A 27,650-nucleotide genomic window follows, 5' to 3' on the forward strand; every position below is an offset into this window, starting at 1 on the left:
GATTTTATTCACTTTATTCTCTATTCTCTCTATCCTCCAGTACCCAAAAGCACCTTAATTAGACACTGGACTTTCTTTTACAGATTCAATTACTTACAAACAGTAAGGAAAAACCAAAAAATACTAAAATTCATGCTTTCAATTCCATCTCCAGCTTCACTAAATGATTCACAGAAAAAGGCAGCAACAAATGATTAGATAAAACACACTATCCTATCTAATAAAAGAGAAAAATGGTAATTGGCGTACGACGATACCCTTTTCATTGGCTAATCAGGGCTATATGCAAATTAACTGCCAACTAAGATTGGCAGTTAACTGCCAACAAGATGGCGGTTAATTTGCATATGTAGGCACAATGCAGGGAGGCGAAAGGGAAAGCAGGAAGAAGCCCCCTGCCACTGACAGTGATCGGAAACCCAGGGGGGAGCTAAGAGCTGGGGGGCAGGGCAAAGGCGGCCGCCTTTGCCCTGCCCCCCAGCCATGATCGGAGAATCAGGCGCCTTTTCCGCCCTGGCCAGTGATAGCAGGAAGTAGGGGTGGAGCCAGCGATGGGAGCTGGGCATGGTCGAAGCTGGCAGTCCCGGGAGCTAGGGGTCCCTTGCCTGGGCCTAAAGCGGAGCCCGCGATCATGGGGCCGCTGCAGCTGCGGGTCCCTGCTGCCTGGGCCAGACGCCTCAGCCAGAGGCATCCTGCAGAGGCAGGGGCGGAGCCTGCAACTGCGGGGAGCTGGGGGTCCCCTGCCCAGGCCTGACACCTCTGCCGGAGGCCTCAGGCCTGGTCAAGGGGCCAATCCGGTGATTGGTGATCGGAGGGTGATGAGGGTCAACTCCTCTGGCCGAGGCATCAGGCCTGGGCGGGGGGCTGAGCCGGGGATTGGGGGGATATGATGGTCCCCTTGCCCAGGCCTGAAGCCTGGGTCAGAGGCGTCAGGCTTGGGCGGGGGGTGGAGCAAGCGATCAGAGGGAGATGGGGGTCCCCTGCCCAGGCATGATTCCTGGGCCAGAGGCCTCAGGCCTGGGCGGGGGCCAGAGCCAGTGATAGGGGGGAGATGGGGGTCCCCTGTCCAAGCCTGACACCTCTGGCGGAGGCGTCAGGCCTGGGCAAGGGGCCGATCCTGCGATTGGAGGGTGATGGGGGTCAACGCCTGAGGGTTCCCAGTATGTGAGAGGGGGCAGGCTGGGCTGAGGGACACTCCCCTCCCCACACACACCCAGTGCACGAGTTTCGTGCACCGGGCCCCTAGTAAATATATACTATATAATGTTCACTATGTAAGGGCTATAAAAATAGGAAATTCCTAAGTTAAACATAATAAACTTATAAGAATAACAACACTCATTTAAGTATAATAGGTAACTATCAACACTAATAAAAGAGAAAAATGGTAATTGGCGTACGAGCTACCCTTTTCATTGGCTAATCAGGGCTATATGCAAATTAACTGCCAACTAAGATTGGCAGTTAACTGCCAACTCTGATTGGCAGTTAACTGCCAACAGGATGGCGGTTAATTTGCATATGTAGGCACAATGCAGGGAGGCGAAAGGGAAAGCAGGAAGAAGCCCCCTGCCACTGACAGTGATCGGAAACCCAGGGGGGAGCTAAGAGCTGGGGGGCAGGGCAAAGGCGGCCCCGGGGCCGCCTTTGCCCTGCCCCCCAGCCATGATCGGAGAATCAGGCGCCTTTTCCGCCCTGGCCAGTGAGAGCAGGAAGTAGGGGTGGAGCCAGCGATGGGAGCTGGGCACAGTCGAAGCTGGCAGTCCCGGGAGCTAGGGGTCCCTTGCCTGGGCCTAAAGCGAAGCCCACGATCGTGGGGCCGCTGCAGCTGCGGGTCCCCGCTGTCAGGCCTGGGCAAGGGGCCGATCCTGCGATTGGAGGGTGATGGGGGTCAACGCCTGAGGGCTCCCAGTATGTGAGAGGGGGCAGGCTGGGCTGAGGGACACTCACCCCCACACACACACACCCAGTGCACGAATTTCGTGCACCGGGCCCCTAGTATAAAATAAAACAGTAAGGTTCATGACCTGCTGAAAAAATTGTGGGTGCTTTCCAATACTGCAATTCTTTGGAAGCCACCATACAAATAAATGATTGCATACCTTTGGAGAACCCCAAGTAGCCTCATAGACTAGGTTTGAGCTGCCCAAAAAAGGAAGATCCATTTCACCTTTACTCTCTAAGCAATTTCAAAATTCTCTAGTTTATAAACGTTAATTGCATTCATTCATTCATTCATGCCTGCATTAAGAACTTATGTCACTCTATATGTCAATCCTCAATTATTCAGTTATGTTAACAAATTTTTAAAAAATTATATTCCCTTTCAAGTATTCCATTTGTAGTCAGTCAATGGTTATTAACATATAAATACCTTAACACAGATAAAGATGACAAGAGAATCCAGTGAAACATTAAACAGATGTTCATAAATGAAACCAATGGGTTTATCTTGTTTATTTTTTAATGATTTCAAAAAAATATACCTTACATTTTAAATTTAACCATTGTTACTTACCTTTCATTAAGCACATCATGTACAGCAGTCAAGATATTATCCAATTGTTTAACCAGTACCTTAAAAAAAAATTATAAAAACTTCAAATTCCTGTACATTTAAGAATAACATTGTGTACTTTTTCTTGTGTCCCCTTCCAAATTAGAATTGGACAACAGCTCACAGTCCCCAATTAGCATATTTCAGGAATATTACAAGTTTCTTTTCAGACTATGAAAAAAATTTATCCATATAAGACAGAGCCATGATCATCAATGGGGGTAAAAAACTCAAAAGGCTTGTTTAATTTACTCTGAAATGCATTTTTTTAAAATGAATTGGTGGGGAGAGATGAGTATATAATAAAGCAATATGGTAAAATGTTAATGACAGAATTTAGATGATGGGCATATGATGTTTACTATAAAATTCTTTCAATTTTCTGTATATTTATAATTTTTCATAATAAAATTTGGGGATTGGGGGAGAAGCTTGCTTTGAATCAAATATTATTTGATTCATCATACAATTTCTCATTAATTTTTCTCTTACTTCATATCAAATTCTTAATTTAACATTAGGAGAATTACTTGAGGTAGAGAGAAATATGTAACTGCTCTTACATTTTGTCCTTGAAAGAATTTTTCCATTTCTTTGGTCCTGGTCACCAGACCAAACTTACCCATGAACAAAATATGTAACCCCTACCCCAATTTCACATATGAAAAACAACAGATATTCTGTTCTGAAACACAGAAAAAAATTGGAGGACAACACAATACATGTATTAAAAGCACTTTACTGCAGAACCAATGTGGATCCAACAATGATAGATAAATTACAGAATAGGAGCATTAAATGCTAGATCATCATAATACAGGCCAAATTTATCTGGAATAAGAAATCCCTGTTATTGCTCCTTAGAAGCAAGCCTTTTCCCTTCTTAAACCACTCTGGATAGCATTTACCTAGTTTATTATGGAAACACAAAAATTACCAACATTTCCAAGCACGCTATACTTACCAGTTTATTTTCTGGTTGCTGAATAAATTCCTTCAATTGCTTTACAGTAGTCAGTCTTCGGTCTCTGTCGTCTTCCCGGGTGATCCTCCGAAGAAGATTCGACAGTCGAGACTCATCAGAGTAAGACATCGATCGCTCTGTGAATATAAACATTTTGTTATCCATCAAGTATAAATAAGTGTAGAATTATATCCCAAATATTTTAAAGTACATAAAAAATTATAGTACGCTGGACAATGAAAGCAGGTCCCATCACACTTTTGCTCATCACTATATAAACCAAGCCCCAGCAGACAGCTGTGAACATGACAGACCCTCAGAAGAGAAAAACCTCATTCTAGAGCAGTGGTTCTCAACCTTCTGGCCCTTTAAATACAGTTCTTCATGTTGTGACCCAACCATAAAATTATTTTCGTTGCTACTTCATAACTGTAATGTTGCTACTGTTATGAATCGTAATGTAAATATCTGATATGCAGGATGGTCTTAAGCAACCCCTGTGAAAGGGTCATTCGAGCACCAAACGGTTCGCGACCCACAGGTTGAGAACCGCTGTTCTAGAGGATTAGCTGAGAATTCTGTTAAAATAAGATTAGAAGACTGGGTAAGACTTTAAAGATTTTAAAAAAGGGTTAGAAATTGTTTTCTTCAGATCTGTTCCAAACTGATTTCAACTTCCAAGTAAAGAGCATGGGTATGGTAAAAACTTCAATAGGTTAGGGGTAAATTCTCAAACAGGGAGAATACAGGCTATATGCTTCTATTTCTCACCTAGGTATCCCACTGGGAGGCTCAGAGCCACTTGTTCACATTATGAACATTTTCCTAGCACAAAGTTTTGATGAATTGAAATCATGTTTCACTATTACCTACTATGTGCAAGGTATGCTGCCAGTCAGAAAGTGGCAAATCAGAAACTTTCTTCCCTTTACTTTTTAATGACAAGGACAAGTGGGAATGCTCAAATAAATGTTTGACAATAATAAAGATGCATTTAAATACTAAAATTTTCTTTTGAAGTTTCAGCTGTGCTATTTATCATAATTAACCAATGTACATTAACAAACCATATCAAAGGGTCTGACAGTTTCAGTTCTAAGGCACAAAAGAAAAACTACAATAAATTACAACATATGAGACAAGAAATAAGAATTTCTGAAATCCCTAGCCCATTGAATATTTCAGTAAGGATGAATACAGAATATGTCATTAGGATACCAGACTGGAAACCTAGATTCTATTTACAATTCTGCCAACTGCCTAACTCGGAGTCTGGGAGGAGAAAGAAATTAGACTAACTTAGCATTAGAGTCGCTTTCCCATTTCTAGCATACGTAAGTCTAAGACTTCAAACACTATTTAGAAACAGTACAACCTCCTATTTAGCATTCTACTTCTGGAAACTTATCTAAAAATAATCATTTTTCAAAAGCTATATGCACAAAGATGTGCACCAAGATCCACATAACACATACATACACACCCCCCAATGGAACAAGTCATAAACTAAATGTCCAAAGAGTAACTCTTTCCAACAAAGTGTATAAATCAGAAATCTTGATTTCACACTCAGTTTTACCAATACAATAAATTTCTCTTGTAGGAAAAAAAAGGTTTTTTTTTACCTCTAATCCCCTGAATTTTCAGGGTACTTTATCTATATACACTGAGGCTCGTGTTATAAGGCAGAAAGAGGCATGATTGCATTTAACTTCAGAAAGGGTCCACTCCATGTATACTCATATCCCCCGTAGGCATTAGGGTTCAAAGACTTGCAGCAATAAGAGCCCACTGTACACATTCAATAGCCACAATAATCAGGAAAACCCTTTCTTTAAAATCTTACCCAGTCTTCCAATCTTATTTTAACAGAATTCTCTTCTAAAAAGTATTAAAACTTTCTGGCAGGAATTTACTCTTAAACAATTGACAGGAAAAGGAATGTAAAATATTATTGCGTACACAGGTTTTTCAGCTCAGAGTAAATTAACCAATTCACACATATGCAAGGTATTAGTACAAAATAAGGTATCTAGGAAAAGAGGAGATACAGGTCTTTGTGGAACACGTGTGTGGTCCGCAGTGTGCCCAGTCTTACCCTGTGATTTCCTCATGTCTTTGATGGCTAATGCACGACTGCCATGCTGAACACTGGTGAACTCAGGGATGGTCACATTGTTAACCCTCAGCTCTTGCCCCAACGACTTCCGACCATAAGTATTTTCCCCAGATCCTCCATTGACACTGTAACCACCTAAAAATAGCAATATTTACATTATTTAAATAAGGCTCTTTGTTTCACTGAATGAATTCCTGAGAGTTCAGGATCTTATTACCTACTCTACAGTTCAACCAGCCTTTGCTTCTCTTACCTGTCCCTGCGCTGCCGGCCTTGAAACCATCTTTTAATTTCATTTTAATAACTTCAATAGAAGATAAGAGAAATGCAAACTAAAGTCAGATTTTCAGGGCAGGAAGAGATTAACAAATGAATTTATATGCATAACCCATGGCCTGGGGAAGGGACTGGAGCAGGGTGGAGGAGGTCAAGGGGATGGGGGAGGGGGGTTTGTAATACTTTCAACAATAAAGATAAATCTTAAAAAACTTTTAGGCCCTGGCTGGTTGGGCATTATTCCAAGCACTGAAAGGCTGAAGGTTTAATTCCCAGTCAGGGCACATGCCTGGGTTTCGGGCTTGACCCCATTGCAGGCGAGTGCAGGAGGCAGCTAATAGATGTTCTGATGTTGTTCTGTTTTTTTCTCTCTCTCTACCTCTTCCTTCCTCTCTCTCTAAAAAGATCAATAAAAATACCTAAAAACAAAAACAAAAAAATCTTTTGGGACAATCCTGGCCAGGTAGCTCAGTTGTTTAGAGCATCAACCCGATATGCCAAGGTTGTGAGTCTGATCCCCAATCAGGGCACAAGAATCAACTAATGCCTTAGCTGGGTTTGGCTCAGTGGACAGAGCATCAGCCTGTGGACTGAAGGAAGGGTTCTGGGTTCAATTCCAGTCAAGGGCACATGCCCAGGTTGTAGCCTCAATCCCCAGTAGGGGGTGTGCAGGAGGCAGCCAATCAATGATTTTCTCTCATTGATGTTTCTATCAGTCTCACCCTCTCTCTTCCTCTCTGAAATCAATAAAATATATATTTTTTAAAATCAACCAATGAATGCATAAATAAGTGGAACAACAAATCTGTTTCACCCTCCTCTCACTTCCTCTCTAAAAATAAATAAATAAATAAATAACACACTTTGGGGAAGTCTAGAGAAGAGATGGTAGTCGACAGACTTCAGCCTTAGTGATACTGTATTTTTCTTTTTTGGCAAGGAAATTGCATTTCTGTATTATAGATATATAAAGTGTTTCAATTTTTTAAATTTAAGGGGATAAACTTATGAAGTTTCAAAAATCTCACTGTATTTTATATGCATATATTTTTTAAACCACCTAGCTCTAAAGTCCAGGGTTTCTTGCCTCTGCACCATGGTGTGCTGCCTATTATGAACTGCTGTTTGCTTTGACATTTTATTAAATATAAAATAGCTATATTCTAAGCATATTAGAAGAAAGAGGTGCAGAAGGGAGAGAAAGGGGAGGGAGGGATGGATAGGTTTAAAAACATAAAAAGCATGCCCCTACCAATAAGGAAATATATATATACCCTTTTCGTCATTCTGTATGTCAACGTGGACTCTGGTATCATCGTGCCTTTGCCGAGACACCACAGCTGAATTCGAAGGTTGCAGTCCATAAGAGGAAGACCCACCCCTATCTCTGGATGAAGAATATTTTAAATTATCTGGGTCGGCTGATGCACTATCAGTTCTGTAAAGAGAGAAGAGTATAAGATTAGAACTTTAAACAAATATTTCTTTTTTTTTTTTAAATATATTTTATTGATTTTTTACAGAGAGGAAGGGAGAGAGATAGAGAGTCAGAAACATCGATGAGAGAGAAACATCGATCAGCCGCCTCCTGCACATCCCCCACCGGGGATGTGCCCGCAACCCAGGTACATGCCCTTGACCGGAATCGAACCTGGGACCCTTCAGTCCGCAGGCCGACGCTCTATCCACTGAGCCAAACCGGTTTCGGCTTTTTTTTTTTTTTTTTTTTAAACAAATATTTCGATAGTAATTTTCAACCGGTGTGCTGCAAGAGGCACACTAGTGGTTCCACAAGAATTTTTAAAACATGCAATGCCAGACTATTTAGTCAGTAATACTGACCTCTTTTCTCTTAGATTATCAAATAAAAAAATATGGCAACAGCCAATACAATAGCTGTCCAGTGTGAATGGATAAAAATTAATATCTTTTTTATTTCCCATTGATTTCTAGAGAGAGTGGAAGGAGAAACATCGACAGGAGAGAGACACATTAATTGGTTGCCTCCTGTACACACTCCTACCAAGGCTGGGAACCTGCAACTGAGGTATATGACCTTCAGTGAGAATCAAACCTATGACCCTTTGGTCCTCAGGCCGACACTCCAACCACTGAGCCAAACTGGCCAGGGCTATACCTTATTTTTTGGTCAGATTGGTGTGCCACAGAATTTTAGTAATTAGTCTATGTGTTCCTTGAAATTAAAAAATCACTGGCCCAAGTAATAAATCTTTCTTTTATATAAGCCTCTCTTTCTTCTCTCCACCTTTTATATTTTTTAAATCATTACTCTTATAAATAAGCACTCCAGTGTCTAATAAGTCTCAATGGATGAAATGCTCATTTTTCAGCTCCTTCTACTACTATTCTAAGGATCCATTTAGAAATATGAGTAACTACAGGATTAAGATTCCCAACTTATCCCACTTTGCTCAAGACTTAACTGATTTAAGCACTAAAGTCCCATGTCCTAGGAGAGTGATGGCGAACCTTTTGAGCTCGGTGTGTCAGCATTTTGAAAAACCCTAACTTAACTCTGGTGCCGTGTCACACACAGAAATTTTTTGATATTTGCAACCATAGTAAAACAAAGACTTACATTTTTTATATTTATTTTATATATTTAAATGCCATTTAACAAAGAAAAATCAACCAAAAAAATGAGTTCACGTGTCACCTCTGACACGCGTGTCATAGGTTCGCCATCACTGTCCTAGGAAGTCCCTCAGCCCTAGGCAAACTGGGACACTTGGTCAGCCTGGTCCAGGATTCTCTTCACATGACTTGATAAAAGAAGTTCCTTAGGGAGAATGCCTTAAAAAAGAGGCATTCATGTTTAGAATATGGAAGGATTTATCTTCAGTTGCCCATTACCTTTGCCTATGTGGGAAATGACCCTGTCAATTGTACACAGTGGCACAGAGTGATATGGCAGAAGGAGGGCCAGAGTTTAGTGTTCCGAGTAGCTTTTGGATCCTGCACTTCATGGAGAGGACTCAGGACTTCCTGTTAAGAATTTAAAGGATTGTGATCCTGCTTTCAAGACTACTTGATGAGAGGAGAGCTAATCTGAGAGCATAGCTGGAAGTAGATCCCTAAATTATGAACTCCGTGGAAGACATGGCCCCTGAAAGCCAAGGTGATACCAAGTCAACCATAGAGTACCACCTAGAGAGAGAGGAAGAGGGAGAGGGAGGAGCAGGAGGTAAAAGAAGTAGTTCTTTCTCCCAGGAGAGATTTATCAGTGGGAAAAATTAATCTTCCCAGTTGTAAAAAAACACTGGCAACATATGAGGCAGTTGCAAAGTTTTACCAAATTACTATTTTTAATATATATTTTTTTATTTCAGAGAGGAGTGGGGGGTGGGGGGGGGGAGAAACAACAATGATGAGAGAGAATCACTGATTGGCTGCCTCCTGCATGCACCACACTGGGGATGGAGCCCACAACCTGGGCATGTGTCCTGACCAGGAACAGGACAGTGACCTCCTGGTTCATAGGCCAATGCTCAACCACTGAGCCATGCCAGCTGGGCCCAAATTACTTTTAATGTACTGCCTCATGGCAATGTAGCATTCTCTCTCTCTCTCACTTGAATGTGTAACTTATTTGATGGAAAATAAATTATAGAATGATATTTGAAAGCAAGTTCAGTGGGATATAAGGAAAAAACACATTAGTTGCAAAGTAAGATTACTCTAATGAACTGCAATACTGAAAGTTACACCAAAGATTCCTTAACTATAAAAAGTATCTATTAAATTTCTAAAAAGTGAGGAAAATGAAAGATATCAGGAACCCAATAAAGCTCAGTTTAAATGTTGCAGCTCATAATCTATTTAAAAATCAAACACTGTCAGCTCTGGATGGGTAGCTTAGTTGGTTAGAGCATCATCCTGATACACCAAGGCTGCAGGATTGATCCCCAGCCAGGCACCAATAAATGCATAAATGAGCGGAACAGCAAATCAATGTTTCTCGTTCTCTCTCTCTCCCTATATCTCTCTAAAATTAATCAATAAATGTTTCTTTTAAATCAAGCATTATTCAGGATAATCCTGGATACCTGAATATTAATAAATGAGGGGCCGTAACCGGTTTGGCTCAGTGGATAGAGCGTCGGCCTGCGGACTGAAGGGTCCCAGGTTCGATTCCGTACAAGGGCATGTACCTTGGCTGCAGGCACATCCCCAGTGCGGGGTGTGCAGGAGGCAGCTGATTGATGTTTCTCGCTCATCGATGTTTCTAGCTCTCTATCCCTCTCCCTTCCTCTCTGTAAAAAAAAAAATCAATAAAATATTTAATTAATTAATAAATAAATAAATTAAGGGTGCCGTTCTAGGGTAAAATTAGTGTCCTTATCCAAGGATCAGCTCTATGCCTCAATGTCCTCATCAGTAAAATAGAGAGCTAAGCTTCATAATTTCTCATGAACCTTATTCTTCCAAGCATTGATCATAAAGTATCAAGAAATAAGACAACATTACATACCATATGGCAACATTTTTAAAAGTTCCTCTCCTACGGATACTTCTTATGAGAAAAACGGCCTTTTGAAAAATCACTTTTATGATACTTACTGAAAACACCTTCTGAACTCATAATTATTTGGAAAACTTAAGGACACTGGCAAGAGCAGAAGCTACTCTATTCCTCAACCCCCATGACCCTACCCCATATATAAAATGACTACAGTGTTTGTAAGTATATTTAATTTAGTTATCCTTTCATTGCCCTCACCCACAAAAATACTAAACATGAAACCTTGCACAGGCTCAATCAGTCAGACACCCTGATCTGTATTTCTGTAGCCACTGTTGATACAGAATACAAACAATAAGCCAAATTAAACTTGGATCCCTAAGCGTCATAAGTCTAAATTATTCCTAAAGGTCTCAATTTGAAACTTGATAAAATTCCGTAACCCTAGCATACTAGAAGAACTAAGACTTCATAATGGAGTATCTCCTTCAAACATACCGGGTTCACTAATTGATAGACAAAGCTCAATACTTTCAACATAGGGGAAAATAAAATCAATGAAATTTCAAGAAAAATGTATGAGGATATTTTCTAAGTATACTAAATCTATAAGTACTTAAGTACCATTAACTCTAAGTGGAGCATGAGGACTTTACAAAAAAACTAATGTAAAAATATTCCCCATGTATCCAAAAATAGCACATTAAATATTCACCTATAATAATCCATAACATACCATTAATTTAAAGGGAATTGAAAAATAAAAGAGCATATGAGCTTTTCTGACAGGTTTTGAACTTTTTGTATGTTTGGCATCTAACACAACCTGGGAAAGAAAGATGTTAGGAAATGAATGAGTGAAGTAAAATAATTCTGCAACACCTAGAATCTAGGTGTTGAAATGAAGTCTACTAATATTCAAATATCGAAATTTCCTTTTTCATTATTTTATATATCACATATATTTCTCTTTTAAGTATTTGTATTATTTTCTGTTAGCATAGCAGTAGACTTAAAGCAGCAGCAAATACGGATCTAAAAAAAAGATCTGGTCTCAAATCGCAGCTCCAGCACTGAAAAAGTACATATGACTGCACAAGGTACTTATCTCCAAGCCTTGGTTGTCTCTGGCTTAAAATGAGGGTAATATCTATCTAATATGGACGGTTGTTGTGAGGCTTAAATAAGATGATGAATTCTTAAAAAATACTCAGCTTATAGCGTACATTATCATAGTACTAAATTAACTCGTTTCCAGTCTAACAAATAATGTATAAGTAGTTCATGAACATATGAAGACAATCAAAGTAAGTTCTTATGCTCAATATATAGCAGATTCTAAGTTCTTCATTGAAGAAATTAAGCAATCTATTCCTACCAACAAATACATTTCTGACTAGCGAGTACTGATTTCAAACTAAATTGGAAAAAAAAAAGAAACAAACAAACAAAAAAACACAAGAAACAGGAGCGAATTCCCAATTTGTTAGAAATACAGCTTTTTAAAATTCCATGAGTTAGGACCATCAAGATTCCCACCACCTCCATAATTTGGGTTTTCAGAGATGAAAATCAAAATTTTCACTAGGGTAGAACCACTGTCTAAAAACTCCCTAATTGCCAAGTTCTTTTAATACTAACTGATTAAAACATTTCCAACCAGAATTCAAGATACTGGTATTCTGAACACAAAAAGCACAAATGGTTCAGCATTTACACAAGATCTCCATTTTATAATTTCTAGACTGCTTAGGTCTCAAAAAAAAAAAAAAAAGTCAGTATCAAGCTGTAATCACCAACAAGATTATCCCAGTCCAATAAACAGAAAACTGTTAAAGAACAGAAATGAACACTTAAAATGAGGCAATCAAAGGCACAAAATAGGAAATGCAGATTTGAACTCAAAGAGGCAGGCATAAATGTTAAGCTAGTTATAAGGGCTGAAAAAGCTATCATCTGCCAGAATTAGTGTCTCAATTTAGTGATAAAAGAAAATGTATCTGTTGAGACTAAGAACTCTAGAGCAAGGATCCAAAAATACCTCCATAGCCCCTTTAATACTCTAAAAATATTATGGAGAGAAAAAAAGAAATGCATCAATTTCCCCAAAATGATTAAACTGAAGTTAAAGCCTGATGTACATGCCACACGAGAGGTAAGTTTCTAAAGCTCATACCTCAAAAATCGCATACTGTATAATATGGAGCCTTTGTGATGTTTTGCATCAAGTCAATCTGTAAGACAGTAGTTACAATATTAGTGAAGGCAGCGAGTTAAAACATTTGTTGTTCACACATGAAGCAAATATCATTCATGGATTAGGTGCTTTTAGTCAAACTATGGCCCTCTAGGTTTCATATGTTGAAGCAAAAACTGAAATGGAAAGCCACTCTGTGCCTTAGAGGATAGAGAGGCTTAAGGGGACAACCAAAAAAAAAAAAAAAAAAAAGTTTAATATACAGAAAAATTTAAATGATCCTTATAACATACAAATCACATGCAAATATAGTTACCGCTCATTTTAGTGGTCTATTCTTAGTATATAGAAAATGTAACAAATCTGAGGAGTCATTTTTGAATGACCCAAATCCTTAGACCTCAAATCAACAATCCACCATATATTAGAGGATAGTACCTCCTGGATAAATGTGGTCTTGTGGTCCAGATGGTCTTATAAGCATTATAAAGAATAACAAAAAAAAGAAAAGAATAGGAAAGAGAAAAAAAGGAAAAGAAAAAGAGTCATTCTGGAAGTATGAAGTCAGGGAATTCCCTATCAGGAAGCATTTCCATAAAGCACCCTGAAATGACTTGATGCAAACACCACACCTGGTGGTGCTAGGGGAATAAGCATCATATTGCTTCAAGTTGTTTTTAAGTAGGCTTATTAAGGAATTTTGCTCTTATGGTGAGATCTAATTTGTAATGGGTATCAACCAGGAAATAAGATTATACTAAAGCTAATGAGGTGGGAATGCATTTGTTCTCTAAAGCAGGGGTGGGGAAGGTGCAGCCCACAGGCCATATAAGGCCCGAGAAATCATTTGGTCTGGCCTTGCCTCGGCAACCACAGGTGTGACTTGAAATTCAATAAATCTAGAAGCTTTTTTCATAGCAACATAAATTTATATTAAGGGAATTATATTAAGTGAATGATGTTATAAATATTCAAATGGCCCTTGTCAGAGAAAAGGTTCCCCACCCCAGCTAAAGCAGTGATAACTCGGATAGTGTCACTGTCACAAAGCAGTTGTAGGATATGCCGAGTTTTTCATACTAACAGTTAATATCACTTGAAAATGATTTACCTTTTTTAGAAATAAATTCAAGTATATCCCTGTGAGGTCTCTTACTCACCTGGATTCAGACATGCTTTTATGAGGAATAAGAAAAAAGGTGAAACTATGCATAACCTTGGGCCTTGTGTACATCACTTTCACATTAGAAACACTACTCTAAAATGAGTCTAGGGCTAAAAATTTCATTTGGGAGACTCAGGGATTTCATTATGTGAAACTCCTCTTGTAGGAGAAAATAGTAAGTTCAAATTTAATGAAACAGAATTGAACCATCATGCCAAACTTATAAATGAAACATCAGTTTTACAATATTAAAAAATATTACGTATATATAAATTCTTGATAAAATTTCCTTAGCTCCTTAAGTATTAACTGTCTATAAATAGGTTATTTGTTACCAATTTTTAAGTATTACTCAAACTCTCAACTAAATAGCCACTGTGGACTCAAAATACGAAAATACATTTATTGTAAACTTGTAAGACTTTTTACCTTTCCCAAAGAGAGGTCTAGCCTTTACCCTGGAAGGTAATCTCTAAACTCTTGAACGTCATACCTAATAAGAGTGTTACTGTTCACCAGGCTTTAGGGCCACACCAGAAAATGTCACTTTATAGTAAAGGATTTCAGTCACATGAATCATCTCAATCTCCAGAAGGGCTGGAGACTAAGTTCAGCCATGTGGGCAGTCAATCATGGAGCCCCAATAAAAATTCTGGACACCAAAGCTGGGGTAAGCTTCCATGGGTGGTTAATACTCCATGCTTATTGTAATGCATCGATACCAGGAAAGTAATACTGTTCACAACTCCACAGGGAAACAACTGGATGCTCCACATTTACAACTTTCCTATACTCTGTCCTATGCACCTTTACATTTGGCTGATTTTACTCGATATCTTTTAGCTGTAAAAACCTGTAACCATGAGTATAAGGTTTCAATGAGTTCTGTAAGTTCTTCTGGTGAATTATCCTACCTAAAAACAGTCTTGGGGTCCTCCCAACTTGCAACTGGTGTCAGAATATAGGTGGTCTTATGGATCACGCCCCCTCTAACTCTGCACCTACCAGTATATTTAAAATCACTGAATATATTCTAATCCAAAATTTAAAAGACTAAATTTTGCTTTTTAATAATATCTTTAGCGAACATAATAAAGAACTGACTTTCAGTGCAGTAAGTCCTCATTTAACACTGTCAATAAGTTCTACAACTTTAAGTGAAATGACATACTAGTATAACAAAACCAATATTGCCTAATTGATATAAATAAGAGATAAGATCCTATGGTGTCTTATGGACATTATACCAAAACATTATTCAAGGACCTGCTGTAGTTTATTTCCCTTCCAAGGAATCTCATGCACCCTCTATTGGCAGACCTTTAATCAAATTAACCAGAGGGAGAAACAAAGCAAGTTAACTCTAGGAGGGTACTACATTGGATTTTAACCTTTGCTTCCGGTGCACAATTGTCTTCAGTGAAAGGCTGGTGAACACACCACTCCTATGTAGTTCTAACAACTGGGTCTTCAATGCTGTGCACATTTCCCTACTCAGGGGGTCTCACCTTTCCAAAACAGCTTTCAAACTTTCTGTACCTTCTTCCTCCTTTTCCCAGCACTGCCAGTGGACTTACAGATCCCTGCTTCATAAGAAAACCCCTGGTGAACAAACCATTCTATAGCATTCTCAATTAGAGCTAGTAATTTTGAGCTCCTACAAGTCTGGTAGGCAACTTACCCAAGCAGTTTACATACATTTATTATAATCCTTAACATAATCCTATCAGTTACCATCTTACAGATGAGGTAACTATCATTCCATTACTGACCTAAAAGGTGCACAGCTTGTAAAAGGCAGAGGAAGAACTCAAATTCAGGTCTGTCTAACTTTAGAGTTCTTCAACACTCTGCCATTGCTGCCAACTTCTTTCCAATATTCCACAAATTCACCTACATCTGCACACACAGCCTTTCCATCACCCTTACATAATGGAACAGGTACACCTCGTATCTACAGCAACCCTCTGGATCCAGACATCCCCCTATCTTCTAAGGTATGCCACTTTCCTTTATCACATCATCAGCATATAATAAGCACTCTCTAGTCTTTCCTTTGTCTCTAGTCTAGACTCTTCACAGACAAACCTCTTGAGAAAAATTTATCTTCTTTGCCTTCACTCATTTTTTAACTATCTGTAATCTGTGTTCCACTATCAGCACTCCACTGAAACTGTTCCTACCAAAGTAGGAACTTTCACTTATGGCCTACTTGTCTCGAAAATGCCATACACCCGCCCTGGTCAGTGTTGCTCAGTTGGTTGGACTGTCATGCCATGCACTGAAAGGCTGAAGGTTCGATTCCTGGTCAGGGCACATGCCTAGGTTGTGTATTCACGGGGCACATACAGTTGGCAGCCAATGTTGCTCTCTCACATCGACCTCCCTCTCTCTAAAAAATCAATCAGCCAATCAATAAAAAAAATCCCACACATTCTTTTCAGTTCACCTTGCTCAGTGCTCCAATGACTTGCTTTAGACAATTGTCTACTCACAGTGTTTCTCAATACCACTCTAAAATTTTTTTTAGTAACTTTAATTCCAGGGGTTCTTTCTACTTTTTCCCAGTCTAAGTTCCTTCTTCATTCCCTTTTAAACAGCATAGATTTCATGGTCTATCATTTTTTTCTCATATTTTTATTGATTTCAGAAAGGAAGGGAGAGGGAGAGAGAGACTGAAACATCAATGATGAGAGAGAATCATTGATTGGCTGCCTACTGCACACCTCCTACTGGGGATTGAGCCTACAACCCAAGCATGTGCACTTGACAGGAATCAAACCTGGGACCCTTTGGCCCGCAGGCCAATTCTCTATCCACTTTAGCCAAACCGGGTAGGGCTAGTGTATCATTTCAATAACACTCTTGCCAATCCCCTAAACCTCCTTTAATATTTTCCTCACACCAATCTGGCAAAATCCAACCATGGATAAACCCAATTATCAATTATCCATCATCCATCAGTAAGCACCACATTCTTAGGTACCTCAATGTTAATCTCCCATTTGCTACATGCATTATCCAGAACTTCCCCATTCTCTTCAGATTCCAAAATACTCTAACTGCCCCCACACATTCTGTCTCAAACACACTCACAAACTCTCACCTGCACCCAATTCTAGAGGCCTTGATTACAACTTCATCTACTTCCATCTTTTAAGTTTTCCCACCAAACTGAATCCTCTCCTTAAATATATAAAACGTTCTGTCTTTTCTTTAAAAATACAAAAACAGCCCTGGCCAGCATACTGGAAGGTTGTGGGTACAATTCCTAGTCAAGGGCACATACCTGGGTTGCAGATTCCATCCCCACCCCAAGTCAGGGCACATGAAGGAGGCAACCAATCAATGTATCTCTCTCCCATTGATGTTTCTCTCTTTCCTCTACCCCCCCGCCTTCCACTCTCTTAAAAAAAAAAAAAAAAAAATCAATGGGAAAAATATCCTCACTCCTCCAGTGAAGATGAACAAAAACCAAAATTTTTAAACACCATAAAAAATTCATCAATCCCACATATCCCTCCACCAATAAATAATCTGCAAACAACGAGTTGTCTCTACTCTCCACTCCCATTTCTTCACTTCTACTAGCTCCTCAATCCTCACTGATCCAATTTCTAATCTACCCCATCACTTTTGGCAAAACCATCTATGACCTCCAGGTTGCCAAATCCAAGATATAGTCCACGCGTCATCTTACTCATCCTCTCAGCAGCTTTCACAGCGCTGCTGAGCAGGGTTGAGCAGGTTGTGGCCTGCACAAAGGTGCCTTTCAGAGAGGAATGAGGTGGGCCGAATAAAAACCATTTTAAAACATCCTTACAAGATTCCTCTATGCTCAGATCCTGAGGATTTAAAGTAACTGGACTCTTCCCTTTCTTTGGCTTATGGGATGCTGTACTCTATTTCTCCCCACCTCTCTGGTCCTATTATTTCAGGAGCCTTTAAATGTTTGCTCAGTCTCTTCTACCAATCCACTAATCTTGGAGTTTCTCCAAGCTTAGGCCCTCTATTCATCTTCCTTTGTACTCTCCCTCAATACGTGCCAATGGCAATATTTATCACCTAACTGTATTCCATCAACTCCCAAACACAACTGGCTCCTTTCCTCCCAGAATCCCCATTGTAATAAATATTTTTCTAATAAACGGCACTACTTAATCAGTCAGATATGTGTCCCCGATTCCAAGTCTCGCCTCTATCCCATCTCTTCTCCACATTGCAACAAAAATAATTCTTGTAAAACACAAATCTGATATCTCCCCATGCCCTTATCCTATGTATCTCACTTCCTTTTTAAGCTAAGTTTCTACCAACCACTCCTTTTACTGTACACTCCATACCCCATCATCCTAATCATTCAGTGCCATGGAAAGAACCACCTTGCTCAGCCCCTGTCTGCCTGGAACAGCCTGTCCTGGTCCCTCGCAGACCCTACCTAATTTCTCTTTATCCTTCAAGCTTCAGCTATCCTTTGGAAAGTTTCTGATTCCCCTGGAACAGGCTAGGAGTCCCTGCCTATATACATGTGCTGCAGAGAACCTAATAGTTTCCTTAGCTCTTACAACATTTGAAAAACTTATTTAAAACTATGTTCTGGCCCTAGCCAGTTTTGCTCAGTGAATAAAGCGTGGGCCTGTGGACCAAAGGGTCCCGGTTTTGATTCCTGGTTTCGTGTCAAGGGCACGTAAAAGGCACGTACAAGGGCACGGACCTCGGTTACAAGCTCCTCCCTGGCCCAGGCCCTGGTCGGGGCTCTAGCAGGAGGCTACCAATTGATTTGTTTCTCTCACATTGATGCTTCTGTCTTTCCCTCTCTTCCACTATCCCTAAAAATCAATGGAAAAATATCCTTGGACGAGGATTAACAAAACAAAACAAAACTATGTTCTGCCAGGAGATTATAAATACCAGAAGGGCAGGGGCCCATTAATTTTGCTTATCACTATATCCATTGACTAGATGGCATATAAATTACTTGTTGACTAAATGATTGCCTATTCTCATAATTGAGGCTTTTCTCTTGACCATGGAATGCAGTCCCCTAACCTAACCCTTTACTCTGTATTTCTTCAAGATTATACTAACTTTTCTTCACGATTCAACCTGCAACCCACACTTCCTCTCCAAAATGTTTTATTAAAATCAATACTTTCTTGATCATTTACTACAAGAGCATTAATTAAGAGTTAGCAACTCCAAATGGTGAACTGAGACCCTCTGTTAATTTACAATCTAGAAAGAAAAAAATTGTAAGTCAATATAAGTTCCAATCCTATATAATAAAAGGCTAATATGCAAATCAACCGAACAGCAGAATGACCTGTCACTATGACGCACACTGACCACGAGAGGGCAGATGCTCAACGCAGTACTCCACAGCAGTACTAAGGATGCCTGACTAACGGCTTAGGCCCGCTCCCCATGAGCCATCAGTCGGACATCCCCCGGGGACTTCGGGACTGCGAGAGGGTGCAGGTTGGGGTGAGGGATCCCTCCACCCCGAGTGACGAATTTCGTGAACCAGGCCTCTAGTTAGGAGTATAAAATGCTGTGATTTTAGGGGGAAAAAGCCCATTGTTCAGCTCACCCTTTAAACTCTTATAGCACTCAAAAAGCATGTACAACACTAGATTGTAATTTACTGGTTGTATACTAGCTTTAATTTCCTCATTTGTTTGAGATGTTAGTATTGAAGGCAAGAGCTACTAACTTATACCACACACCTTTCACAGGGAAAAGAGAACAAATAGTGGTTGCTACATGCAGAGAGTAGGGCAACCAATTAGAAGATGACCATTGTTATTGTTTACATTAAGTAAAAATTTTGTCTTCTAAGTTAATATTTCCATAACTAAAATTTGGTCTATGCATATGATCTTAAGAGTAATTTTTCTGAACACAGAAAAAGAAGCCAGCAATAAAAGGGGCTGGCTTCAGCAATATATTTAAACTAGAGGCCTAATGCATGAAATTTGTGCAAGAGTAGGCCTTCCTTCCCCTGGCTGCTGGCACTGGCTTCCCTCTGCCCCCAGGACCTGGGCTTCCCTCCGGCCACCGGCAGGCACCTGGGACCCAGGCTTCCCTCGCAGCCCCAGCTTCATCCGGAAGGTCGACCAGCCTAATTAGCATATTATGCTTTTATTATTATAAATTCTGAATTTATCTACTCAATATACATTTTTTAAACCTTATTTATTTTTGTGCATCAAAGGACATTATCAAGAGAGTGAAAAGACAACTCACAAAATCAGAGGAAATATTTGCAAATCATGTATCTCATAAGAATCTAGTATATATAAAGAATTTCTGTAATTCAACAAAAAAGACAAACACTCCAATCTAAAAATAGACAAAATACTTGAATAAAAATACTTCTCCAAAAATATACAAAAGGCCACTAAGCACATGAAAAGTTGTTCAACTTTATTAGTGACTAGAGAAATGCAAATCAAAACCACAATGACAAACCACACCCACAAGGATAGCCATAAATTGAACCCTTATACATTACTGGTAGGAATGTAAAATGGCACAACCACTCTAGAAAAGTGTGGCAATTCCTCAAAAAGTTAAATACAGAATTATCATATGACCCAGCAATTCCACTCCTAGGTATATGCCCAAAAGAACTGAAAACAGGTGTCCAAACAAAAACTTGTATGCCAATGTCACCAAAACACTATTCACAATAGCCAAAAGGCAGAAACCTAAATGTCATCAAAGGATGAATGGATGAACAAAGGTGGTATATCTATGCAATGGAATATTATTCAACCATAAAAATGAATAAAGTACTGATACCTGCTACAATATGGATGAACCTTGAAAAGATCAGGCTAAGCAACAGGCCAGACACAAAAGGTTATATGAAATATACACAACAGGCAAATCCATAAAGAAAGTAGGCTTGTGGTTGCTAGGGGCTAGGAAGAGGGGAGAATGCAGTGACTGTTTAATGGGTACAGGTTTCTCATTTAGAGTGATGGAAAGTTCTGCAACTCGATAGTGGTGATGGTTGCACATCATAAATGTACTCAATAACACTAAATTATAAAATAGCAAATTTTACATTCATTTTACCACAATTTAAAGAACTTTATTTATGATACTCTTGAAAAGATAAATTATAGGGGAGAAAAGAACATTAGTTACCAACGGGTGGGAGTAGAAGTTGACTACAAAGAGGCACAAGGAAATTTAAGGGGATAATGGAACTGTTCTATAGCGATTTTCACCCTTTTATGGCACACATAAACTAATTACTGAAATTCTCCAACGCACCAAAAAATATACTTTTTGTCAATCTGACAAAAAAATACCCAAAAAGACATAATTTTTATTCATTCATATTGAAAGGCTATTGTTGACAGTCTAAGGGAAAAGAGGTCAGTGCCCTTGACTAAATAACCAGGTATTGCATGTTTTAAAAATTCTTGTGGCACGCCGGTTGAAAATTGCTGCTATAGCTTAATTGTAGTAGTCATGGTTACAATACGATATCCATTTTTTAAAATATATTTTCTTATTTTTATTGATTTCAGAGGGAAGGGAGAGGGAGAGATAGAAACATCAATGATGAGAATCACTGATTGGCTGCCCCTTGCATGCCCCTACTGGGGATCAAGCCCACAACCCAGACAAGTGCCCTTGACGGGAATCAAACCTGGGACCCTTCAGTCCACAGGCTGATGTTCTATCCACTGAACCAAACCAGCCAGGGCAATACTATATACATTTGTTAAAACTCAAAGAACTACACAGCATATAAATTGTACCTCAATAAACCTAACTTTAAAGGAAATACATTTCTTTACAGTAAAGGTATAAAAATAAAAGACTTGATTTATTTTTAATAATTCAGTATTTCATGTCTTGTATTGCCTACCATATTTAGCCATTCTAAATGGAAAATCATAAAGGTAGCATAGCACTGGCTTAAAGTCATTGTGCTTTCTAATGAAACTAAAGACTGTTAGTGTCTGAATTAATTAATCAGTTATAAGAAGATCTAGAATTTACAGCTTGAAAAGGATTATCTTAGCCAAGACAAAGAAACAAAACAGTGCACGTATACCAGTGAAAGACAACTCTTACCTATATTTTTAATAAGTTTTAAATTTATAGCATAAGAAGAAATTTTACTCTATATCAATGCCCAAAAAATATCTCACAGTCTTTTAGGACTTAATTTTATTTTTCTTAATTAAATTTTATTTATTTGATTTTTAGAGAAAGGAAGGGGGGGGAGAGAGAGAGAAACATCGACGTGAGAGTGAAACATAGATCCGCTGCCTTCTGCATTCCCTCAACGGGCATCAAGCGCGCAACCAGCCATCAAGCCCACAAACCAGGCAAGCGGCTGGACTGGAGATCAACTGGCAACCCATTGATGCACAGGAAGAGACCAAAACAACTGAGCCACACCAGCAGGGGCTAGCACTTAATTTTTTAAAAAGAAATGCACCATATTTTATTGCTTAGCCATTTTGATAAGCTTTCAAAATTGTAGCTGAAAGTCTTATTAACTAACGACTGAGACAATGCAAAAAATTTAGAGTCAAAGCACTAAGGCTGGTAAAATCAGAAAATCATTGGCTAAGACAGAGACATGAAATCCACTGCTAATTTAAGTATTCTGAAGTCCTGAACCTCAACTGGCATAAATTCGTATCTTACTAAGTATCAAGTATACTGGTAGTTATAAAATCTTGTACACTTTTTACCTCCAATACAAATGTGAATTCAATGTTCAGTATTTAACAAAAGGAAACCTTGCTTAAGGTCCCTTTTGCATTACTTATCTTCCCCTTTTGTCTGCAAGTCCTGGAAGTACTTTAGAAACATCCATTTCAGCTGGGAAATGGCCAAGATTGAAAGGAAATTTCTTATTCCATGACCTCCTAGCACAGGAAGAATAAAAAGACAAAAGCCAGGCTCTTCAGTTAAAGCCAAACACCTTAAGGACAGAGGAAATCAAGACTCACTAAGAGCTATATACACTACAGCAAGCATGTTTGACATGCTTGCACTACTGGAATCCTAAAAGAATGAATCTTGAAACCAGACTAGGACTCTAGAATCAAGGAAAAGGCAAGAAACTAGAGGCCCGGTGCATGAATCTGTGCACCAGTGGGGCCCCTTGGCCTAGCCTGCAGGATCAGGCCAAAACCGGCTCTCTGACATCCTCCGAGGGGTCCCAGATTGCGAGAGGGCACAGGCCAGGCCAAGGGACCCCACTGGTGCACAATCGGGGCAGGGAGAGATGCAGGAGGTTGGCCAGCCAGGAGGGACTGTGGGAGGGCTCTAGGGCAGCCGTGGGCAAACTACGGCCCGCGGGCCGGCCCGTCTGAAATGAATAAAACTATTGAAAAAAAAGACCGTACCCTTTTATGTAATGATGTTTACTTTGAATTTATATTAGTTCACACAAACACTCCATCCATGCTTTTGTTCTGGCCCTCCGGTCCAGTTTAAGAACCCATTGTGGCCCTCGAGTCAAAAAGTTTGCCCACCCCTGCAGGTGTTTCCGGCCCATCCTGCTCAGTCACGATTGGCTGGACCCCAACAGCAAGCTAACCTACCAGTCGGAGCATCTGCCCTCTGGTGGTCAGTGCACGTCATGGCAACTGATCGACCTGTCAACTGTCTGCCCCCTGGTGGCCTGTGCACATCATAGCGAGCGGTTGAGTAGCCTCAGCATATTAGGCTTTTATTATGTAGGATAGGATGTATACAACTACCTTTAAAAAGCCCCGAAAACGCCGAAACCGGTTTGGCTCACTGGATAGAGCGTCGGTCTGTGGACTGAGAGGTCCCAGGTTCGATTCCGGTCAAGGGCATGTACCTGGGTTGCGGGCACATCCCCAGTGGGAGATGTGCAGGAGGCGGCTGATCGATGTTTCTCTCTCATCGATGTTTCTGGCTCTCTATCTCTCTCCCTTCCTCTCTGTAAAAAATCAATAAAATATATATTTAAAAAAAAAAAAAAAAAAAAAGCCCCGAAAACAGTCAAATGATGACTATAGAGTTATTCTGATAAAACTCCTCTAGAAAACAGACTCAAGCATATCCTCATGGGACTGACATGCATGTGAGATTCTCTAACAATTACATATTTTAAATCTCCTCTTAAAAAAGAATCTTAAAGCCCTGGCTGGGTGGCTCGTCCTGTGCACCAAAAAGTGGCTGGTTCGATTTCCAGTCAGGGCACATATTTAGGTTACGGTTTCAGGGCATGTGTGGGAGGGAGGCAATCAATAGATGTTTCTATCGGGTGAGGATTAAATGATAATAGTAAATGATAATCTTAAAAAGCACTGTGTGAACCTTTAAAAATAAATGTACTGTGTAACAGATAATATTACCTCTTTTTTTTTTTTTTACAGGTGAGAGTGATCAGAAAAATGTGGTTCCAAAAATCACTCGTAGCACATTAAGAAAAAACAAATATCATGCAATTCAGGCATAGGCACTTTTAAAGAAAACTAATAGCAAGCTAGGCACTACATTGCCATAAAGGTATAGTACACCCTACAAATCTTGGGCACAGTCAAGGTTTTGGGGCATTAATAAGAGCAATATTCTAGCATGCATCCCTTAACATGTAACACATGTTAAACAATGACAAATATAGAAAAGACATTTAACTGAATTTCATATTCCATAACAGTGATTCTGAACAAAGATGAGTACATTATTAGAAATATCTTTAGGGAATTTTCAAATTACACATGGCCCCCACCACAACTTCCTTAAAAAAGAAATATACCTTAGGAAAAAAATCTAAAACAACCTGGGTTTCTATTTCTAACTCTACTAATTAGTGTATTTATACTAAGACAATAATTGGATTTTTAAATGGACTCTGACTCCTTTCAACATCCTCAATAACTCCTACAGGACCTATGTCCTTAGGTATCTTGAGGTAGGAAATATGCTGTTAAACAGCAAACTGGTAAAGAAACATACTATCTATAATCAAAGGTAAAATATGTATGGTAATTCCTCCTACTTAAGCACTGGAATTTCTTTTAAGAGGTGCTCTTGAAATAACCATTTCCTACTACTAAAACATAAAGAAATAAAAATGTCTCGTAGATAAATCTCAGAAGATATGGTCTCCTAAATCTAATAGGAAAGATACTTTTCAGAATAATCACACTATTCTAACTATAGGAAAATGTAATAAATGAAGACAGTTTCTGTAGTTATTGAAATATACAAGTAAGCAGCAACCAAGAGCCAAGAAACAATGTTCCCACTCTGCTCAACAGAAGCTAGAAACATACTGAGGTATTTAAAGTAATTAGTCTTAAGTTTAAGAAAGCTATGGAACAGTTCAAAATCATCACTTCAAAATTATCACTTAGGCCATTTTACACCCACAAGATCTATATGAATCTTATCGTTTTCTTTTGTTATACGATATACAAAACACAGTTTAATCAGATTGATTTATGTGGTTTAAAATAAGAACCTTTTAAAATTTCCTTTTACAACAAAAGAGAAAAACAATCAAAGTTTCTAGATATAAAGTTCCTTAGGAAACATCATTTACTCATCTTGAATCAATCTGTAGTGCCAGAATTTAAAATAGCACCAAAGGAGAAACCAAGATGGCGGCATAGATTAACGCCGGAGATTGCTGCCTCGAACAACCAATCAAAAATACATCTAAAAGACGGAACGGACATCATCTAAAATAGCACCAAAATCTCACTCTGGCCAGTGTTGCTGGCTAGTTAGAGCATCGACCCTCGCACTGAAGGAACGAGGGTTTGAGTCTCAGTCAAGGGCACTTACATGGGTTGCAGATTTGATCCTGGCCCCAGTCAGGGCACATGCAGGAGGCAACCAATAGATGAGTCTCTCTCACATCTGTTTCTCTCTCTCTCTCTCTCTCTCTCTCTCTCTCTCTCTCTCTCTCTCTCTCTCTCTCTCTCCCACCCTCTATATATAAATCAATGCGAAAAATATCTTCAGGTGAGGATTAAAATTAAAAAGTACCAAAATCTCATGATAGCTTAATACTATATATACTACTATATACTCTTATAATAATACAAAATCTCATTAATTCCTATTTCTTTAGAGGATACATGTGGGGTGTTTTGCTTTTTTTTTTTTTTTTTAAGTAGTACTTCAAACTATTGCACTGGCAGAATATACCTTTTCCACGATCCTATGGATCCATCTCCCTACCTACTCCCTTTAAAAACAAACGTACACACATACTAGGCTGGGGGAAAGCAATGTAGCATTCAAGTGGTATTCTTATAAGAATTAGTTTTCGGAGAACCAAGATGGCAGCATAGGTAAACACCTGACTTTGCTGCTGCGCACAACCACATTAAAATTACAATTAGAAGACAAAAACGAGTATCATCCAGAACCACGGGAAGGCTGGTTGAGTGGAAATTCTACAACAAGAAGGAAAGAGAAAAGCGCATTGAGTCCAGTAGGAAGTGCAGAGGTGTGGAAGTACAGAGGTGAATGCGAAGGAGGCTGGCAGCTGGGTACGCTGTTGTCTTTTTCAATTGGGAGATACAAGCTCCTGACTGCTCTGAACTCCAGTTCCGGGTGAGAATCTGGGGACCCAGACTCATATGAAGAGAAACCGGACTGTCTGGCATCGGGCCTGACCGTGAGGGCGGCTTTCTAGCAGAGGTGCTTGCAGCGGTCATTATTCCTGCATGGGCGGGGTGCAGGACACAGACCCCCGGACCTTTCCGAGGCAGAGCAGACTGGCAACCATTGTGGTGATTCCCTGAGACCCCCGCCCCACCCAATTTACAACCCCACCCAAGCTGTGCGCAGAGGATTTTGCATATGAATGGCCTGGCCTTTCTCCACCTAAAAACCTGGGCAGACTCAGTGAGCGCCAAAGCCCCATTGAAGCAAGTCCTGCCCCATAAGGGTGTCTCCAGCACAGAAGTTCTCCCATTGTAGACACAACTGGTCCCCACAGCCAACTGGCCTGGAGATCAATTCCTATCAGTGATACCAACAGCAATCAAGGCTTAACTACAACAAAACTGTGCACACAGCCCACAAAGGGGTGCACCAAAGTGTCCACCTCAGGTAATTAGGGAGACTGAGCCACTGGACCCTATACAACACCTGGCACACAAGCCACTCTATCAACACAGGGAAGCATAAAAAATGCGGAGACAAAGAAACATGTCACAAAAGAAATGGAGGAAAGCAAACTACTGGATATAGAGTTCAAAACCACCGTTATAAGGTTACTCAAGAATCTTCTAGAAACCTCAGAGAAATATAGTGAGACCCTCAAGGATATGAAAAAGGACCAATTAGAAATTAAGCATACACTGACTGAAATAAAGAAGAATATACAGAGATCCTACAGCAGACTAGAAGATCCCAAAAATCAAGTCAAAGATTTGAAATACGAAGAAGCAAAAAACATCCAATTGGAAAAGCAAAAGGAAAAAAGAATACAAAAATATGGAGAGAGTGCAAGGAGCCTCTGGGACAACTTCAAGCATACCAACATCCGAATTATAGGGGTGCCAGAAGAAGAGAGAGAGCAAGATATTGAAAACCTATTTGAAGAATTAATAACAGAAAACTTCCCCTACCTGGTTAAAGAAATAGACTTACAAGTCCAGGAAGCACAGAGAACCCCAAACAAAAGGAATCCAAAGAGGATCACACCAAGACACACCATAATTAAAATGCCAAGGGCAAAAGACAAAGAGAGAATCTTAAAAGCAGCAAGAGAAAGAAAGTCAGTTACCTACAAGGGAGTACCCATAGGACTGTTAGCTGATTTCTCTACAGAAACTATGCAGGCCAGAAGGGAGTGGCAAGAAATATTCAAAGTGATGAATAGAACCTACAACCAAGATTACTCTACCCAGCAA

General features: G+C 39.6%; 1 protein-coding gene across 4 annotated transcripts in view; it reads right to left on the reverse strand.

Moving 5' to 3' along the window:
- SMG1 (SMG1 nonsense mediated mRNA decay associated PI3K related kinase) overlaps positions 1–27,650 on the reverse strand; it is a 115,127-nt gene that overhangs the window by 74,851 nt on the left and 12,626 nt on the right. For 3 of the 4 annotated variants that reach the window (XM_059693295.1, XM_059693293.1, XM_059693296.1), the window contains exons 2-5: positions 7,191–7,354; positions 5,620–5,775; positions 3,522–3,658; positions 2,519–2,577 (exon numbers count right to left, since the gene is read on the reverse strand). In XM_059693295.1, the coding sequence (XP_059549278.1) occupies positions 2,519–2,577; positions 3,522–3,658; positions 5,620–5,775; positions 7,191–7,354 (516 nt within the window). Of the gene's footprint in view, positions 1–2,518; positions 2,578–3,521; positions 3,659–5,619; positions 5,776–7,190; positions 7,355–12,575; positions 12,634–27,650 lie in introns of all 4 variants that reach the window. The other variant, XM_059693294.1, reaches the window with a different exon arrangement.

Source organism: Myotis daubentonii, chromosome 4 (genome assembly GCF_963259705.1).
Source record: "Myotis daubentonii chromosome 4, mMyoDau2.1, whole genome shotgun sequence".
In the NCBI taxonomy this organism is placed as follows: domain Eukaryota; kingdom Metazoa; phylum Chordata; class Mammalia; order Chiroptera; family Vespertilionidae; genus Myotis; species Myotis daubentonii.